General features: G+C 41.1%; 1 protein-coding gene across 1 annotated transcript; it reads right to left on the reverse strand.

Annotated features, from left to right (window-relative positions):
• Positions 1-630: 630 nt before the first annotated feature.
• Positions 631-17,537, reverse strand: PLAC8L1 (PLAC8 like 1). Its single transcript, XM_006182253.2, has 4 exons — positions 16,875-17,537; positions 12,027-12,163; positions 1,853-1,989; positions 631-775 (listed from the first exon to the last, which is right to left on the reverse strand). Exons 1-4 carry the CDS (start codon positions 16,997-16,999, stop codon positions 635-637), a joined length of 540 nt encoding a protein of 179 aa, XP_006182315.1. The 5' UTR covers positions 17,000-17,537; the 3' UTR covers positions 631-634.
• Positions 17,538-20,836: the final 3,299 nt, after the last annotated feature.

Genomic DNA, 20,836 nt, shown 5'->3' on the forward strand with positions numbered 1-20,836 from the left:
GATAAGGTCACATTGACAGATACCAGGAGTTAGGATTTCAGCATGTTTTTGGTAGGAAGGGGGAGGGAGGGGACAAAATTCAACCTGTTAACAGTTGCCTTCCGAAGGCTTTGAGTGCAGGGCTGAAGATTTGCAAGCACTAGAGAGCTGTTCAAGATCAACAACCACCTGAGACTTTCTCCTTTACGCAGTCAGGACTGAAGGAGTCAGGACAACACTTCTGTAGTGCAGTGACACTTAGTGCCCAGTCCAGGTGCTAAATAAAATTAACCACCTCCTGCCCCATCACTGGTACTTTGGGAAAAGAAGCTTAGCATAAGAAAGCCATATAGCAATTCTTCCAGCTTCCCAGATATGCCTCATGAAAGGGGAAGATGGGGGGAAATGCAACATTCCAAAACCCCAGGCAGGGTGGTGGAGGGCACAAAACTCATAATCGGCCTATTGTGGCTGGGCTGGGATGGCAAGTTGTGACAAATAACAGAGTTTTCCTTGGGGATATGTACAAAGAAAGGGCACCAGTGAATACAGCAGGGGAAATCATTTATTTTCAGATTATTTCAGTGAAATTATGACGAACAATCTCTCTACTAAGAGAGGTTTGAGAGGAGTGAGGATGAGTTTTCTTACCCTGTCAAATAAAAGTTTCTTTAGTCAAAGGGGCTGCATAGATTTCGTAGAGTTGGGAGGTCCTCATCTTGAGTTCCCGGGCCACTTGACAGATGGAAAAAGGCCAACAGCAGTGCACCGCCAGCCAGTCCTCACACAGCGTGCCCTAGGGGGAGACCCAGGTCTCTGTTCAGCCACAGTCACACAGGCTCAGTTCCTTTCCCTAGGGACCTCTACAATATTACGTGGTGGCCCATCCCACCCAAGATCCACCACCACCCTTAAGTCATCGTCCAGGGACATAACTCCACGAGGTTACCCAAGTGCCAAGCAGCTAATCAATCCTTGCAGTTCAGAGACCCTCCCTTAAGGCTTCATACCTGAAACCACTGTCTCCCTGACAGAGGAAAACTCCCCTGTCAACGTCTTTTTTTTTCCTCTTAGGACTTAATATTACTAATCATTTTATTTATTTGGAATGGGTTATAAGTGCACATGGTCCAAAACTCCCACAGTAAGAAGGAATTCCCCTGCTATAGCTGTCCTCAGCCACCCAGTTACCTGTTGGGGACAACCAACATTGGCGGTTCTTACAATGCACTTCCAGATAAATTCTACACCTAGGCAAGTATATATGTATACAGTCTTTTTATGTAAATGGTTGCATTCTTCTACGCCTTGCTCTTTTTCTCACTTAAAATATTTATCTCAGGGATCATTCCATATGAGTATATAAAGAGATGCCTTTTTTTAATCTGTCCACATCTTAGTTGGTATGACACATCTGTCCTCAGTGTCATTGCACCTCCGTCTCAGCTGTGCTGGAAATTTGCTGGCTCTTTAATGAGTCACCAGGGACCTTCCAAAGTGAATTCTGTATATTGCAGATAGGCTACATTTTAAGTGAGATTATTCCAAGTTTATCCTCCAAATTTGGAACATTTCTACCTGTTATCTTCTCTTAATGCAATAAGAGACAGAGAAACAGAAGAGGCCCACTGACCAGTAATCTACAATAGGGCTCCCTTGGAAATACCCTTCACAATGTGGCATTTTGATTAATAAACATGTTAGTAACAAATGAAATCAGAAATTTCTTCCCTTTCATTTCCTAAAGTCTTCCACTAAATGTGGTGTTTTCAAGCATCTTCACCCACATTTCTTTGTTTTTTTTTTTTAAATCACAAGTTTGAAAAGCATCCAGGTTCTCATATAGATCCAGTTTTCATGTATTCACACTTACCCGTATTTTATGTCTCTCTCTGGTGCCAATTCTCAGTGCAAAGGTGGACCCAGGTAACAATGGCCAACAAAAACACTCTCCGTAATGCCTGGCGATGTCACACTCAAGACACATGGGACAAAGGAGACCACAGAAACCTGTCAATAGCCACATAAAAGCAAGCCAAGGTTCTCAGATGTACGTGGAGCAACTACACATCTCAAAGAGCATTTACAACCCTATGCAATCAATTTAATGCTGCATTGTCTCCCTGCAATCAGGGACGGAGACTGAATAACCAATTCTCAAAACTCAGTGTATGAAAATTGCCGTAACTGAGCCACATTAAAATTGTCTTCTTTTGTTAAACACCGGCAAAGCTGAACCTGCTACAATTCTGTTAGCATTCACTATGGTAATTGTTTTTCCTATCAAGAGAGAAGCATTAAATAATATTTTTATGGTTGAAACATAGCCGTTGCTTCTATTACGTTCACCTAATTTCAATATTTAAAATAGACACAGTATAAGATGCTTTTGAATAGCAGGCGTCTTTTTCTATAAATGTGATTGAAAGCTCCTTTATTGTACACTGATTCTGCCTGCTATTCTTATCAGGACTTTATTCTATTTCTCAGGCCAGAAGGTTACTCTAACGTTTGCTAGTTTCATGGAGCCACTGACACCTGCCGTAGACGCTTGGTTCCTTGAACGTAACTGGAAACAGTTTGTCATTTATTCATTCATTCATTCATCTTTAACTACTGATTGTTTCCTACAGACTCTGCATGAACCATCTAACACAGAGGTTCTGTTTTAAATACGTTTTGGGTCACAGACCCTTTTGAGTATATGATGATAGCTATGAACTTGCTCCTCAAGGGAAGAGCAAAATACATGCACAAAGATATGCAAAATTGTGCATTCAACTTCACGGGACTCAAAGATCCACTGAAAACAATCACTGGACCACAGGTTAGGATACTGGTATACGATTAACATGTTATGTCATCTAGTATTGCAAAAGATGACAACCTTGATGAATACAAATAATCAGAACTATAAAACAGGAAAAAAAAAAGCACTAACCATAACCTTTAAAAAATGTATTCAATAAATCTTATTGAGCCATAATTTATAATGTACAAGAAAATGCACAGATCATAAATGTTCAGCTGGATGAGTTTGGACAATCATATTCACCCAAGTAACCAAATGTGCAGAACATAGCCCTCACCCCAGAGTTCCCTCGCATCCCTTCCCAGACAATCCCAATCCTCCCAACCCTACTCCAGACACAACCACTATTCTGATTTCTATCTCCATAGATGAGTTTTATCTCTTCTTGTACTTTATATAAATGGAATCATGTTTACTTTTGTAACTGGCTTCTTTTGTTCAACATCATGTTTCTTGAAATTCATCTATGCTGTTATGTCTATCTTTAGTTTGTCATTTTTATTGTTAAGTAATATTCCAATCTATAAATATTCCACAAATTGTTTATCCATTCTCTCATTGATTATTCCATTTTTTGCTACTATGGTAAGTATCATGAATATTCATATAAAATTTCTTATGTGGACAAACATTTTCATTTCACTAGGGTGGATTCCTGGAAGAGGAATTGCTAGTTTATGGGGTAGATTTATGTTTAATTTCACCAGAAATTCACAAACAGTTCTCCAAAGTATTTTTACCAATTTACACTCTCACTAGCAATGTATGAGAGTTTGCTGTTCTACATCCTCACCAACATTTGCTATTGTCAGTCTTTTTTATTTTGTCCATTCCAATGAGGAGTATGAACCGGTAGTGATCATAGCCTTCTAGTGGACCAGATACAAAGATTCACATACCAGGTCACTAGTACACTAGGAGAATTTCCTGTCAAAGACCTGTCTTTGCTGCCTCATCCCTCCCTCCCTCCTCAACAGTGAGGAGTATGGAGTCCCACTCCCAAATTTAGTGTCAAAGAAGCAAAAATCTAGGAACACTGTTTTATCTTAGAACCTCCAAGGGATATGCCTGGACTCTGGACTCCTGCAATTTCACATGGGGGGTGAGGTAGCACATGTGCACATAGAGCATGAGGACTGGCGGGGCAGGAGGACAAGGAGTAGCCTATCTGCGAGGAGCGGAACATCTGTTTCATCCAGCTCATCAGGAATTTAAGATAATTGCTAAATCATGTAGGCATCATTGGTCCAAAGCAAACACAATTCAGCCTTGTCTGGGATGTTTTGTCCCACATTAAAAAAAGAAATCGTTACTCCTAGTGAGATTAGCACTGACAACTGCTACGAAGGTCAGAAGACAGCAAGTGGCCCATGAACTTGCAGTGAGTTCAGAGTGGTCATACCACATGCGACCTTGAATTAGGGGATTTTGAATCATGGCATACAAAAATCAATCAAGTCTCATTGCATGCATGGATTACAAAATACTGCAGTGTAAAATCTCTGCAAATAAAAAATTAATCAAAAATTGCATAATTATAAATCTGGTAATCTAAATGAATAATAAATGATGTTTATACATTGCCTGAACTGCTCCACTTTAACTGGCAAAGAGACATGCCCACCATCCTCAGTAAGTACATTATAAAGAAGTTCTTGTTCTGTGCCTTGGAACTCCTGTACCTTCCTTTATTTTTATTTTTTTAACTTTTTTGGGGGGATGGTAATTATGTTTATGTATTTGTTTATTTGCTTATTTATTTTAAATGAAGGTACTAGAAATTGAACCATGCCTTGTGCATGCTAAGCACTCACTCTACCACTGAGCTATACTCTCCCCCTTCTGTACCTTATTTTTTTGACTCATATGTCTTTTTTAATGACACAAGCTGTTAACGTTATCTTTAATCCTTTCCATCGTATATCCATGTTATCTAAGTGTTCGTTAGAAGGCGGTACTAGATACTAAAGAAAACACGCCCAAAATTCAATTACCTTGGGACAGAAGTCAGATATGATAAGAAAACACTATGAAAGCCAAACTTCTATTATATAATAGCTAATATTTGTACAGATTTCACCATGTGCCAAGTCCTGCTAAAATACTTTGCGTTTATTAACTCACTTAATTCTCACAACAATCCTACAATCCTATAAAATTTACTTATTAGGCTTGTTTTACAGATGAGCAAACCGATGTCCAGAGGACTTACGTCATTTGCCCGAGGTCATATATTTATTAGGAAGGGGCAGAGGCCAGATGCAAACTCCAGTAGTCTCGCCCCAAAGTCTTAACTGCTACACATAACACATATGCCCATACGTTCTCATGTTTTACGTATTTATCTAGGATGCCACAATGTGGAGTTTTGTGTTCCAAGACAGTGTCCTCACTACCACTGCTTGATATTTACTCCTGTGGGAGAGTTTGAAATCATGCAACTTCTTTACAAAAGATCCTTGGGTCAGGTGTACTGCGATGTTGTGCAGCAGGATAAACACTGTCGGCTCACGGCTCAACAAGAGGTGCACAAGGGTAAGATGATGAAATCCTGTCTTTAAGAGTCTCGAGGAGCATGGACCGGATGTCTAATAAGTGACATCCCATTTACTTTTTACAAGTCCCAGATTATAACCCTCAGGTTAACAAGAATAAAAATTTCCATTTCTTTCTAAAAAGAAAGTGTCTCGAGGAGGAAATTTTGCTGCATATAAAACAGAACAAGCGTAAGTACCCAGAATACACACAGAATTCCTACAAATCAGTATATAAAGGATTAAACAAAAGAAGAAAATAGGCATGGGACAATGAACAAGTAATTCACCGAAGAGGAAAAACAAATGGCCAACAGTAAACATGAAAAGCTGCTCAATGTTGTTAGTAATCAGGGGAACGCATATTAAGACCATCAGAAACCATTTATCACCAATAAGAATGCCAAATTTTTCTTAAGTTTTTAAGTGTCAAATGCTGTGTGGCACCATGGAGAAATAGGTACTCCATACACTGACAGAAGTAGAAATTGGCACAGTCACTTTGGAAAGCAATTTGGCTGAATCTAGTAAAATTTTAAATACTCTGGGATCCAGTAATTCCACTACTTACTATCTACCCTAGAGTAATGCTTACACATGCACACAAAGAGGCGGGTACAAGGATATCCACCACAGCATTATTTGTGGCTTCAAATTTAAAACAAATGTGCATTAATAGAGGAAAGTGTACATAAACCATGATGGTGCAAATCACGCTAGGTAATAATTAAGAACTCAGTGAAAGACCAGTTAAGAACCAACAGAGCTAAATCTCCAAGACATATTTTGAGATAAAAAAATCAAATTGCACAATGATATGTGCAGCATAATACCATTTATGCTTTGTTTAAATAATATATATTACTAATGGATGCATATATAAATAGGAAAAGATCTGAAAGGAAACCCTCCCAACTGATTTAACAAAAAAGAGGAATATGGTTCCCTTTTCTGTAACGTTTCATTTTTTAAAAATAAAGTGAATGTATTCATGTGTCATTTGTGAAGTAAAAAAAATATATATATGCAAGTATATGCATACGTGTGTATATGCACAAATATATATGTATTTTTTTTAAAGCAGCTCAGACTCAAAAGGGATACAAGCCATAAATTCAGCCTCTTCCTCTTACACCAAAGTCCTGGTGGTTATGTCAGCACCCACAGCCTAAATGTTCCTGGCTTGTTCTGAGATGAGCTCCACCCTCACACATGGAATGTGGTTCATTATTCATCTAACTCACAGGCGAGTCGAGATAAAAAGAAGAAACCTACACAAAACCGGAGTGTGGAGCCCCAGAGAGCAGAAGTAGGAAAGGTGGGTGGAAACTGCAGCGAGGCACATTTCAGATCAGTTATCACAAAAAGGCAGAACCATCTAACAATAAGAGATGCTCAGAAAAGGAATGGGCCACACTCATACATTGTGGGTGGGAGAGTAAATTAGCACAACTTCCAAATGGAAAGCCACTTCGCAACATTTATCAAGATTTAAAACTGTACATACTACCTGACCAGCAGGTTTACTCCTCTGTAATTATCCTGCAGATAAACTCACACACATGCAAAATGGCATCTGTATGAGAATAATCACAAAGCATTGGTTTAAAACAGCAGAAAGTCTGGAAAACACATAAAGGTCCACTAATAAGAATTTCTGAATAAATTAAGTACATTCATACAATGAAATCTATGCCGTAATTTAAAATATTAGCTCCAGAAGTGCCGATGTGTTCTGATTGCCTGTTTGTTACATTAAAACAAAATGAAGATGCAGAACTGTATGTGTTTACTGTTCTATTATTTGTGTCAATTACATACACCACATACAGCAAAAAGTCTGGAAGGACAGATACCAAAATATTAACAACGGTTATCTCTGACAGCCAAAATTATAGGACACTGCTTTTTTCTTTTATAGCCTTTTGTATTTCTCTTTTTTTACAATGATTATACAATACTTCCATAATAAAAAGATCAACCTATTCTCATTTAAAATTTTTATATCTTTACAAGCATACAGACTACATCTGGGCTCAGGTAAGAGTGCTGGCCTCTTGGAAGAAGGGGGGCAGCAGAGCAAGAATGGAGTTCCTGCTCACCATACACCAGAGGGCCAGGTACTTATGTGCATGGGAACCCATTCAAAATCATATTTTCTAAAGCACTGAGCTAGCTCCAAGGGAAAGGAGCCGTCCTCCCTGGAAATGTTCAGAAAGCCAAGGCTGTCAGGTCCTTGCCAGGCCTGCTGCAGAGAGGATTGAGACAAACTGGTGAAGGGCAAATCCAGCTGACCACGATATCCCTTCTGATTCTGAGGCTTTATGATTCTTTCACTGAAGTGCAGGAAAGAAGGAAGCAAGTGAAAACACAGGTTAAAAGTCATTCATTGATGTGTCATTCAGGAAATACTTTAAGCACCTCCTATTTATCAGGTGCTCTGGGCACTTAGAGCAGTGAGCAAGACCAGGGATCCGGGTTCTCAGAGAGTGTACAGTTTACCCAAGAAACAGTTTAGGGACATGAATCCCAGTCGGAGGCCTTTTCACGCCTCCTTCCGCTTCCAGAAAGCCAAAGAAAATGCTGGCCTGCTTCACCCTACCCACCTTGGGCATCTGACGTTTCCTCATCCATACGAAGCTCTTTACCACCTGGTGCTTGTGATGCCTCCACAGGGGAGGTAGTTTGAGTGGCTGGTTCTTTTCCATCTTTCAGGTATCCGCTTCAGTCAGGTCCTCAGGGAAGCCATCCTTTACTCAACCCCTACAGTTTCCTTTCAAAACACACTGTTCATTTCCTCCATGGCACTTCACACGACTGCGATTAATTTATTTGCTTATTGTCTATCTCCTCTCAGAGGCCATCTCTGTCTTATTCTCTCTGACTGATGCCTGTCACACCTATCACATGACTGCACATCGGCAGGGGCTCAGTAAATATTGGCTGAATTAATAAACAATGTTGATGACACCTCCCACATAAATCTCCTCTGTGGCAACATCACAAACACCCTCAGCTGGAACAGCTGGCCTTTCACCCACAAGGCAGTTTTGCAGCCACTTATTTCAGCGTGGCTTCATCTTCACATCTGAGCTTTCAGGAGCCACATGTCCAGAGGACACAGAAGCAGCCATTTTCTAATCCCACTGCAGTGTGAATTCAGATGAAAGTGCAGAGGTGGGAAGAGGGAGCCAGTTAAAAAATATAATTACAACTAAATGAAGAAGCAAAATGTCAAAAAGAAATGGAAATCATTGCTGTTCATAATGTGCCCTTTGCTTAATGGATGACAAACTGTAGCAATAACTCCCAACATCTAATGGAAAACTGTCCTGGGATGGGAATCTGATGTGAAACAAAGTTGTGCAAAGAAGCTCTCCTTTTTGTTCCCAAGTTTGTCACAACTATTGTCACAGTGATTTGCTTGAAATTAAACTTTGTGAATGAAGTAAACAAAGGAGGGAAAAAAACCCAAGACTCACAGCAGTCATACTCCAGCAGTGCCCTGGGAATTATGGTGTAGGTACTGAGTATATAAAGTGATACTGCCTTTAAATTCTCTTCCAAGACAATGTCTTAGAGGCACGATGAGCAGTCACAAAATGGAGGTCTATCCAGGGAACAATAATGAGGGCACAGAACATTTGAGATTACCTGGTACTGTATATCCTTGTCCTTTCCTCCATGGCTCATGCCCAACTGTAAAGAATACTGTATTCTCCAAATGTCCTTCCTTCTCCCTTTGATAGAATGCTCTCTCAAATGACCAAGCCGGGAACCCACAGAAGACCCAGTGTGGTTGGTCTCCTGAATATTGATGGGGGTGGGGCGCAGAGCTAAGCAATGCTTAAGGCAGAAGGGGTAACGAGTGGTCCTTTTTTGATCAACTTTTTAGGTACTCTTGGGACTGGGCAGCAGACAGTTTAAGTCTCCTGACTCAACTCTCTGCCCTCAACATACTGGAGGATAAAAATTTATAATAACGAATATTAATTCCTAAGATTCATTAAGTGCATTGTTGTACATTTTGTCGGGATTTTCATGGGCATAGCAGCCCCATCTTAATTTAGGAAATTATCCCTTCACTATTGTGGGCAGTATTGAGAGAACTGTCATTCGAAATGCCCTGGCCTGGCCAAGCAGCAGGCATAACCTAGGCTAGTCAAATTGGGCTCGACTGCTGAAACATCAGTTCTCAGACAGGAAAGCAAAAGGATAGAAACATTCAGAGTCGACCAGATTGTCAGCTAGCTCCTGATAATGCATTTCGTCCTTTCTGAACTTCGTTTTTAGTTGATTTCTTGATTTTGTGAGCTACTCCACAGCCTTCTAATGAAATTCAGCATTTGCTAGTGTATTGGTTTCCCAGAGGGAAGCCAAAACAAAACTCCACAAATGGGGTGTCTTAAAACAATAGAAACTATTCTCTACTGGAGAATTCTGGAGGCTAGAATTCTGAAATCAATGTGTTGGCAGGGTGGTTCCTTCTGGAAGCTCTGAAGGAAAGCCTGTTCCACGTCTCTCTCCAAACTTTTGGTGGTTGCTGGCAATCCTTGGCATTCCTTGATTTATAGATGCATTTTTCTCATCTGTGCCTGCCTTCACATGGCCATCTTCTCCACGTGTTTGGGTACAAATTTCCCTTTTCTCATAAGAACATCAGCCATTGGATTATGGCCCACACTGATCCAATATAACCTTTTTACTTCACTATAACACAAAGACCCTATTTCCAAATAAGGTCACATTCAGAGGTTCCAGGTAGACATGAATTTTGGGGGACACTATTTAACCCAGTACAGCATGCAACAAAAAAATGCTGATCCAGTTATGTTCCACACCAGTGTTCAAGAGTGAGTTCTATGCATTATCTGCTTTAATCTTGACAACTTTCAAGCACCTTTTTTAAAATCCTCATTTTAAAGGTGGAAGAATACTCTGAGAATTCGTTCAAAGTCAAATGGCCAGTAAGAGGCAGAGTTAAGATTCAAGGTGAGGTCTATATCCAATACAAATGTGTTCTCCTAACCACTACATTACATTCCAGGCTTTGCCCTACTTGGAAATGCATTGATGACCCTCCCCCCTCAACCCTCCAACTACAAGCTGTAAAAGGAAAATGGTCCACTTCCCAATCTGGGGCTAGGTCTCCACATCTCCACATGGCAATTCTGCCTTCTCTGTACTTCAGTACAAGATGATAACCAAAATCAGAGTATCTGGAAGAGAACCAGGAAGAATCCTCAGAGAACCAGAGAAGGGCTGCCACGTTGTCTGCTCAGAAGTCCACATGGGTAGCCATGGCAGGAAGAAACCTGCTGAGCTCTGGGTCATATGAGCAAAGGGACAGGGATGGAGGACAGGGTTTGGTTCTCAGCAGTCTCTCCTCTGAGGCCCAGGCAAACAGTGAAGGCTCAGGCCTGGATGATCAGAGCACCAAAAAATGTTGTTAGAGCTTATGCCTCAGCAAGATTTTCGGCTGAATAAGGATTTGGATCATGTAACAGCTCGGAGCTCTCCGAACTGATCCATCCTGTGAAGATTTAGGACAAATTCGGATCTTCCCAGAGGCCTCCAAAGGGTGGAGAGAGCCGCATTCTTCAAAAAATATTAAATCCAGGGTCTATTGAAATTAAGAGGCTGGCCCTCATCCATTAAAGGGATCTTCCCCCTTCCAAAAAAAGATTCTGTGACCAAGTTGCTCCCTAGGGCAAGAGCATCAGGTCCTGGAAGGGGATACTGACATGTGGTACCAAAGATGGGTCAGAATGTCCTCAGGTGAAAATAGAATCAATGCACTTTGAACGTCAAACCCAGGGGGAGATCATGTACCTAGAGGACGGTGTTGTTGGTACGTCTTTATAACTACACTAGTGTCTGAAAAGATTTCAGTCAACAAAGGGGACTTCATTTTATGATCTGTTATAAGAATACTTACTACATTTTCCTTATAGAAATACTAGACAGATAAGCAAAAAGAAAAATTATCCACTAGCCTACCATCTGGAGACACCTGCTGCAGACATTTGTATTTATATCCTTCCAGGTATTTTTCTAAACATTTCTTCCCCAAAATGGTGCCTAACGTGTATAGTTTTATAATCTGCTTCTTTAACTTAAAAATGCAGCCAGATATTTTTCCATCCCAGCATGCATTACTCCACAACGTGACTTTTCATGGCTGTGTAATTAACTCATTGTATGGATGCCCCCAGTGAACATTTAGGTTGTTCCAGACTGTTGCTATTATAACCAATGCTGCAAAATTTAATGATGCTGCTAAATCTTGGTACATGATTTATTTCCTTAGACTAAATGCCTAAGAATGTAATTACTAGGTCAAAGGCTACATAACATCTGAGGTCCTTTTTGTATGTATTACTAACTATTCGCTGGGAAGCCTGTATCAATTTATACTCCCACCAGCTGCAGATGAGAAAGCCCATTTTGTACATCTTTGCCTATGTGGATTTTGTCATTTAAAAACTCCTTGAAGTCACCCACATATTCTATAAAAGCATTCACATTCGTGAAAAACAAGATTTTTCCTGCCAAGGAGGGCATCTACATCCCTAGAAGTTTAGTCTAGCTTTTCTGAAACCATTTACTTTCTGTCCTTGGGCCTGTTGTAGCTTTGATACTCACTTATGTCTTGGGAAAGAAAACAGTACAGAAGAACTTAAATGAAGAGGAAAACATACAAATTCTCCTATCTCTGCAGACACTGAAGAGGCCGGTGCTCCAGTCCCCACCAGTCTGGACAATCGCTGTGACTGTGGTCCTGCCACTGGCTCCCCGGACAGGCTGCTTCACCACAGCCTGGGCTGGTGCATGGCTCCTGGAGAGTCAAGGATGGTGATTAACTTGGAAACAAAGAAGACGGTATCAGGCTGAGATAGAGTGATAAACAGACAGGGACCCAGTGATGACAAGTGGCTCTTATTTCATAGCCCAAGCTGACCTCACTGTCTCCCTCCCTCCTTCTCCATCACACCTTCTCCTCTAATTTTTTGCCCCACTTGTATTAATGACATTATTATTCCAGGTCCTGTTACTCAAATTCAATGTTCAGTCTACTTTCTCAGTGTTTCATGATAGTTAAATTGACAAACTTGGAACCAAGAGACTTCAGTTCAAACCCCAGCATGCCCGTTCCTGGAAGCTTGACCTCAGTTAAGTCGCTTAATCCCTCTTTTGCTTTCTGTTTGTTCAAATGTAACATGAAAAAACTAGCTCACAGGTTTATTATGTCGACTGAAAGACATATAATTAGTTTACTGTGCCCAGAGCATGTGTAACAAGGTGACCCTGAGCGAGGCTATACCCCAGGGATTTTGAACCTTTGTTGAAGACAAATAAGGAATTGGACTAAGCTGGTACATCTAAATCTGGATGAGGCTACTGAAATTGAACAGGCAGCATCATTTTAGTGAATAACCCAGACTTCAGAATATGTCTTGATATCGAACTACTGTATGATTGTCCTAGTGCAACCACAAAGTACAACTTCGGTTTGCTTTTCCCTGAAGGGAATAGATACTCCACTCAATCATTCTGAAATAGAAATGCAGGCCCAGGGGATGGGCTTCAAAAGTGAGGTGAGAAAAAACATCCCTCTCTTTTTGGGCTGAAAGTCAGTTTTGCCTGAACTCCTACCGTGGAGATAACTGGAGTCAGTCCTATCGTGAAGGGTAAGCTGTTACCTGGCCTCGTGGCAGGGGCAGGTCAAGAGCAGGGTCGAGGGTCCCTAGAATGAGTCTGAGCCTCTGCATGCGGTCTGTTTTGTGCTTCCCTTTTGGCAAGCTTCATTAAGAGTCCGTACCTGGTCTCCAGGGTGTTATGAAGAATTAAAAAGCCTGCCTCAAACTCATACTTGAGAGAAAATAAATAAGAGGCAAGAGAATTTCTCCTCTAACAGCTGTTGTTACAGTAATAGTCACCAAAGTTCACCACCTGAGACACACAGCCCAAGGGCCAGGGCAGAATACTCCTGAGCATCCTTAAGGCCACACACGGGGGGCATCTTGGAAACAGCTGGGGAGCCTTTTGAGAACCTCTGATTTGGGACAATAAATCAATGGGATTTTGTGTTATCATAAGGGGCACTGTTATTAAAATCCACACCTCTTTTTCATTCTACTAACACTACCCAAGTCTACACCTTCCCAAATCTGACAGCCCATTAGCTTGTTAAGAAAAACAAATTCCCAAGTCTTACCCCAGACCACTGCATAGGTCTCCAGGGAAGAAGTATAGAAATCAGTATTCATAACAAGGTTCCCAGGCAGTTCCCATGCAGTCATCCTGATACCAGCCTGAAGCCCAATACAGGTGGATTTGGAGACCACTGACGATCACTGCACTAGCTTGAGTCTCCCATTAGGTAGGTGGTGATGTCAGTGTAATAGAGATGGCAAGTAATAGGAGGTAGGGTGGAACTGGGAAGAGGATGCTTGGAACACAGCCAGGCTACAATGTCAGTATGGCATCAGGAGCATCCTGGCCAACAGGTGGCCAAGCTACACCAGAACTTGGAAGAGAGGTTGGAGTTAGGAGCTACCTGTCTAGAAGTGTGAAGTGGAGCTATGAAACACGCACACCATTAGGCATTACAGACAATGCTTAGGGCCTAGCAAGCTTTTTAAGAGCCTGCAAAAGCGTTTGAGACCTGGAAAAAAAGTATTGGCTACAAAATATAAAAATTGCAAAGTAAAAATTAGTTAATTCTCAATTAAACACAAAAATCTAGCTTTGTATCTGTCTCATCAATTGTCAAATTTGAAATTCACACGTTATTTTATTACATTTGAAAACAATTTATAATTCTTTCATTTTGGGGGAAAAAAATCCCAAGAATGAATGAATGCTGAGAAGCAGCAATCACAAATTAATTACTCATAGCCAAATAATTTCAAAAGCAAATTATAAACATCTTTTCCCTTATTGTACAGCAAAAAAAAAAAAAAAAAGGATATAACATATGGTATGGGTATGTTTTAATATGTTTGTTATGATGTGGGTTAGGGCCTATTGCTATGGACTGAACTGTTTCTCCCCAAATCCATATGTTGAAGATCCAGCCCCAGTGTGACTGTCTGGAGAGAGGTAAGTAAGGTTAAATGAAGAATAGGGCTGGGCTCCCGGTCTGATAGAACTGCTGGCCTTATCAGAAGAGGACGGGCCATATAAGCACACAGAGAGAAGGCTACAGCCCAGGAAGGGAGTCCTCACCAGGACCCAGCCATGCTGGCACCGTGATCTTGGACCTCCAGCTTCCAGAACTGTGAGAAAATACATACCTGCTCTTTATGCTATCCAGTCTATGGTATTTTGTTATGAAAGCCTCAGCAGACTAAGACACCCATGAAGATTTCAAATTGGTCCTGAAGAAACTACTTCTATACATATCTTACCCCCCTACTTCCGTGTGAACCCCTGGAGGTTAGGGGGCACTTGCTAATTCTCCCTGTATCCCCAGAACCCAGTGCCCTCCTTGAAACCTGGTGGGTGCATATTTGTTGAATTGGACTAAACTGAATTCACCTATTTCTTCCATCATATTTAAGTCCTCCTCAAATGTAGCTGTAAGTTATATGATCTTAACTGTGTTTCACTCTCTAGTAAAGGCATAACTCTCAGGTGTGAACTGATTACATAAAAACAGTTTTTGAGAGCAGCCTTAAATCTCCTTGGTCCCCTCCACACCACCCAAGGCATTTACCTCTCAGTGTGGTCCCTACAAATTGAGGACTTTGATTATTGTACTAAGAGTTTCCAATGATTTTAGTAAAGGAATTTCTTAGAGCCGAGCCCCTAGATTAGATTTTCCTTTGAAATCCCTTATAGCTTGGAGGCCTGGAATAGAATTTTCTGTTTCTGTCTCAGCATTATGTGTGTAACACCTCTTATTATGGTGAGGAAGCCTGTCCTGTATCTATTCCAAATCAAATAACCAAGAGGATACCTTTGCCTTGGTGGGGGAGAAAAATGGTTTTTTGTGTGTTTACCTAATTTTGAACTCAAGAACTGTATTAGTTTCTTTCCTTAATACTCTGACTCCTTGGTGATTTTTAAACATTAAAATGTTTGAAATGACATGCACTGGCTAAAACATTTCAGTTCAGGATCATAACAAACATGTCAAAAACGAAATAAGTATAGCTACCCTTCACTCAGCACCTGCTATGTGCTGGGCACTTAGTAGTTCCTTTAAGAACTGAATAATTATTCAGGGGCTGCTACAGGTATCAAAGTAAAGTAGCTATTGCAGCTTCCTGCATAGCTTTTAGCTCTGTATGTAACCCCAGAGAGGCAGAATCTTTTCTTACCATTAATAGGAATGAGTTTGGAAGTAGTGGGTGAAGTTGATGGTCACAGCGTCTAAACCAGAGCAGCTATCCATTTGCTATCAAATTCAGCAAGTTCTTCATTTATTGGGAAGAGATCAGAGCTTAGATTCAGGCACACTGAAGTTCAAATGTGCCTCAGCTGCTTTCTAGTTGTTTGACCTTGGAAAACACAACTTGTCCCAGCCCTGAACTCTGGTCTCCTCTCCCATAAACTTGGATTTAAAATATCCTACCTCCACAGTTGCCCTGAGGATTCAACAAGATCATGTACGTGGCGTATAGTAGGCATGCATTTGATGGCAACTACTGTTATTATTTAGCTTAAGGGCCTTGCACATATCCTAGGGCACTCTGCACACTTCTCTAAGAAACAAAGAGTGGAACAAGAAGACCTGGGACAGTTTCTCACTTGTCATATGTGCTACCCAAATATCTTAAAATTCAATTTGGGTGACCAATCATCCCAATTTGCCCTGGACTAAGGGTTTTCCCAGGATGGAAAACTTTTCAGTGCTAAAATTAGGACAGTCCCAGCCAAACCAAGAGGGTTGGTCACTATGAAAGACAGAAGCAGAGAGGCTTCCACTGGTGGGAGGCAGGAGGCTATATCCAGTCATTCCAGTTACTGGCTCGTACGGAGCAACAGTGTCAGGAGAGGGATGAGATACAGTCCTCCCCCTTCTCAGCCTCACTCTGCCCTTCCCCTCTTCTGGCAGCTCAGCACATTCCCCACCGCACGTCCCCACACACCTGATGCTTCGGCTGGGGCGTTTCATGTTGCTCTCTTCCTTAATGAAACTTGAAGTACTAGGAGTTTGCTCTGCCTTCCACTGAGGCCTCCTTAGTTATTTCAAACTCTTAACTGAAGCCAAAACCCTTGAGTTTTGATTTCAAAAGGGTGGAAATTACTGGCAGCCACCAGCAATAAAGTTTCACTTGGTCAGGGCTCAACATTTTAAGTTAAGAATAAAGAGACACCCTCCCACCAAAGGCAGCTCTTCTCTTTCCACCAGCCAATGAGGCCAGAAGGAACTAATCAGTTGCCCCCTTTTCAAGTGCACATGGGAAATGATAGCAGATACTTTCTTCCCAAGCCCAGTTTTCTTTTTCCTGGCTCCTCATAAGAAGACATTGATTTGATATTCCAACCAAAGAGCAAAAGCTGGTGGGGGGTGGGGGGAGAATCACCCTACTCCCTACCTCAAGTTGGAGATAAAATGTTGTTCATCTTCAGATGGTATGAGCGAAAGCAACAGAGGTGAGTGTACGTTGAGAAAGGAAACATCCTCAGGAAACTTAGAGAAGTAATTCCCAAACCAACTCATAGTAACAGGTGTTTTCTGGTCACATGGGATATCCTTTTCCCTTTGACAACAAGCTGACTGCTTCTAAACTTAGGTTCAGTCCAAAGTGAAACATCTAAAGAATGTTGCCTTGATATTCTGGAACCTGAGGTCACAGTGTAACTGACAGACACCTTATACACCTAACTGTGGGCCTGTCCATCTTACTAATTTGAAGGGAGATATTGCTGAATATATAGTGTAAATTAAATAAAAAGAAAACTTATCTTTGGTGGAAAAATCCTTTTGCTTTAAGAGCGAACTCTAGCAAACATTTACCTAGCTAAGTGTCACCTGACTTCTCCTTAGGAGACTCAAAAGGCTACAGATTCCACCTTGCCAGGTAGCTGAGGAGCAGTAGGGGCCTCTCCTCATCCCCGGGGCCGCTAGTCCAATTCAGCAAGATCACATGAGTCCCACAAATAACCTGAAAGCAGAGACAGAAAATAAGGTCTTTCAGCCAATATCGTGCTTGAAACCACCTAATGAAAGACAGCTTCCTAAAAGTTTGAGCTATGCTAGGTTGTCAAACCTCTAAGGCTTCTTAGAACTTTTAGAAATCACCTACTCTTCCATGGACCTCACTGATCACGGCAGGAAAGCGGTGCTGCTGCTTTCCTACAGCCCAGATGAACCCAGTGAACAAAGAAGGGCCCGGCTGGTGACCGCCTCCCTACTGCTCCCTATCTTCAGGGTCTTAGGAGCCTCTGAAGTAGCCTTCAGAGCACGCCTCAGGGTGTGGACAACAGAGACACTGGGGAAATGTCCCCACAGGAAAAAAATTAAGAGAAAATCACACGTTTGAGAGGACAGGTCTGCAATCATAATTCAGTGCTACATTAGAAAGACAACAGGAGGAAAACTGCCAACTATACTATATATTCTCATCAGACCCATGGAGAATGATTGTTTAGGGTTCTGCACTTCAAAGCATTTACTTGAACAGGGCTATTAGCAAAAGCCTATATAATACCTCCCAAATAAAGATCCTTCAGATACAGCTTCATAATTGCCCTCTCTCACTAGGTTCTGGGCAACTCTCATTGTCTTCTTAACCGTAAGGATGCCTCCTGCGTGAAGGACAGCCATGTTTCTTCTGCTTACCACTCTATTCCAAGTGCTTAACACGGTGCTTGGAACACAGTAAGCACTCAGTAATTTGTGGACTAAATGTGCTACACAGGAAATTCAAGTTTATAAGAATATCTTAAATTAAGAAGTGATGACTAGCTTTGCAAAAAAAGATTTACAATAAAATTCCCATGACAAATGAGCAACCATTGCACATGCAAGCCAATTTCATATTATAAAATGTCATTTGTCTCATCTTTTCAAATCAAACATTTATTGTATGAAGCGACCAAGCCAAATGCCACACAGCTCTTTCACTTAAGAAGAAAACAAATGAAAAGAGAAAGCAAGCGGAATGACAACTATTTGCGGAAAAGAAATAATTGAAAACGAGTCCCCTAAGACAAAGTTCCCAAGTTTATGATTAACCTCTCTGTCCAAAACTTTATTCCCTTTCTTGTCCCACCCCTGTTCTCCTCAAAATTGAGGAGTATCAAAGAAAAGGGGAGAAATGAAACTGAGCAGGACCCTGCAGGGCCTCCCCAGGTATGGAAGCCCCCTCCGTGTCCCTTGTTTCTTGTTTATAGAAAAAGACTTTAGTCTCTTAGGCCTTTCCTGAGTTCCAAAGAGCAGACTCAGGCAGTTACTAGTTAGGGAAGTGAGGAAGTACGAAAACAAAGGAAAAGCAAATAGCTCAGTGATAAAACAGGATCCTAGCTCCTCTTCAAATGATGTAAATAACAATCTGATGTGTATCTTTGAATTATTTTGCAGAAACTAAGACCGTCCCCCCAACCAGGTAAACGGTGGTATGCTAGTCACAACCATGTAGACCCCAGACTGGCTGGAACCAGAAAGTTTATGATTAAGGCTCCTGAAACATTACCCTGTTACCTCACCACCAGCCAATCAGAAGAAAGTTCATGAGCTGCAACTCTTACCTCAGATGTTGCCTTTAAAATCCCTTCCCTGAAAGCAATCAGGGAGTTTGAGTCTTTTGAGCATGATCTGCCCATTCTCCTTGCTTGGAGCCCTGCAAATGAACGCTGTACTTTCCTTCATCACAACCCAGTGTAAGTAGATTGACTTTGCTACACGGTAGGCAAGCAAACCCAGGTTTGGTTCAGTTAACAATTTTGCCATTAGAATATCACCAGTTTGCACAGCCCCCAGCATAATTTATTCAGTAAAGGATCAGGTAAAAAATTGGGAACAGGACACTCCCAAGGTGCCAAAACATCACTCTACAGATTTCTAATTACAAAAGAAATAATGGATCTTAACTCTGGCGAGTTCTAGAAATATCCAAAATGTATTTTTACAATAGAAAGTTCTAAAAGTGTTCTTTTAGAAAAAAAAAAGTATCTTTAAAACAAAAACTCTCTAAGTGACTTTAAAATATATATCTCTATAATACCATTTCAGCATGTAATCAATATAAAATAAAATTATTGAGGTATTTTACGCTCTCTGTTACAGTAAGTCTCTGAAATCTGAAGTGTATTCTACACTTTTGTAGCACACCTCAATTCACTAGCCACGCTTCAAGGTCTCTACAGACATACGTGGTGAGAGGCTAAATTACTGGGCAGCACAGCTCCAGGCCTAACTCCAATCTAAGGAAAACAAGGGATAGAACAAATTACCACCTCTCTTCCAAAGTGAAAACACAGGATTTCTTTGTCTTATTCCTTAAACTCTTACGAGCAAGGATCATGTTCTATCCTGTTTTTTGTTTTTCATGTTGAGGTGTTTTTTTTCCCCTACCTTATAACCAATTAAGCTCTTAGGATGGCAGTGGGCAATCAGAAGACTTAATTGATGCTGTAAGTTTTGGGCGGCATCTGAGTATTCTCTAATACAGATGTGAAATTATGTCCAAAAATATTAAGAGAAAATAATTTAACAATGTATCATCAAACACTGAGAACCTACCAGAGCCAGGTACACAGCTATCTAGTAAACAATCATTAGAATGACTAAATGAATGAATTTTTCAAGATAAAAACAGACATAACTACCACAAACTACAAAAGACATGAAGGAACACATCATCTCGTTCCCACCTCAAGAATCTGCAGTGACTCTGCAAGTAATTAAATCAACTTCGAATTTCTTCCTGGAATCCAAGAACCTTTATAATAAGGCCCAATTTACTTACCTGCTTCCAACTTCTCTCTTATTCTTCCAAGATAAACATTCCATTCCTGGCATCATCTCCCAAACAAGCCATGCGTTTGTTTTCACCTCCAGGCCCTTATCCACATCTAGTTCTGAAAGCTAGGAATGTGGCCCTGCTCTCCAAACTGCTATTCCAGTCCTCACCATCCTTCATGTCCCACCTCATCTGTGAAGTCTATCTGACTCTGGTCCATAGAAAATTCTCCCTCCTCTAACCAAATAGCCCTGACAAATTGGCCTTAGCCAAATACATTCCTATTTCCCATGCATGCATTCCTTGTTTAATAAGTGTGTTGTGATGGACTGGAGATATGGAGGCCAGGGCTCTATCTCAGCTCCATCACTAGTGTATAGGGTCTTGGACAGGTCACTTGCCATCTAGACCTGTGTCTTCATGTGGCCTCTTTGCTAGTCCTTCAGCACACCTGCCTGAAGGACTATGCCTCTCCTCAGAGCTTTTACACCTGCTGTACCCTCTGTCTAATATGCTTTTTTGCCTAGGTTATCAGCTAGCAAAACTACATGTGCATTTTCTCTTGGACCTACAAGTCCACTTCTAGAAATTTA

This window comes from Camelus ferus, chromosome 3 (assembly GCF_009834535.1).
Source record: "Camelus ferus isolate YT-003-E chromosome 3, BCGSAC_Cfer_1.0, whole genome shotgun sequence".
In the NCBI taxonomy this organism is placed as follows: Eukaryota; Metazoa; Chordata; class Mammalia; order Artiodactyla; family Camelidae; genus Camelus; species Camelus ferus.

Coding starts and splice junctions, on each gene's coding strand:
- PLAC8L1 (XM_006182253.2), bottom strand. CDS start 16,999: ATGAGTTGGTTTGGGAATTACTTCTCTAAGTTTCCTGAGGATGTTTCC. Junction 12,164..16,874: donor CATTTTATCTCCAACTTGAG/GTAGGGAGTAGG, acceptor TTGACTCTCCAG/GAGCCATGCACCAGCCCAGG. Junction 1,990..12,026: donor CTGCAGAGATAGGAGAATTT/GTATGTTTTCCT, acceptor GGCTATTGACAG/GTTTCTGTGGTCTCCTTTGT.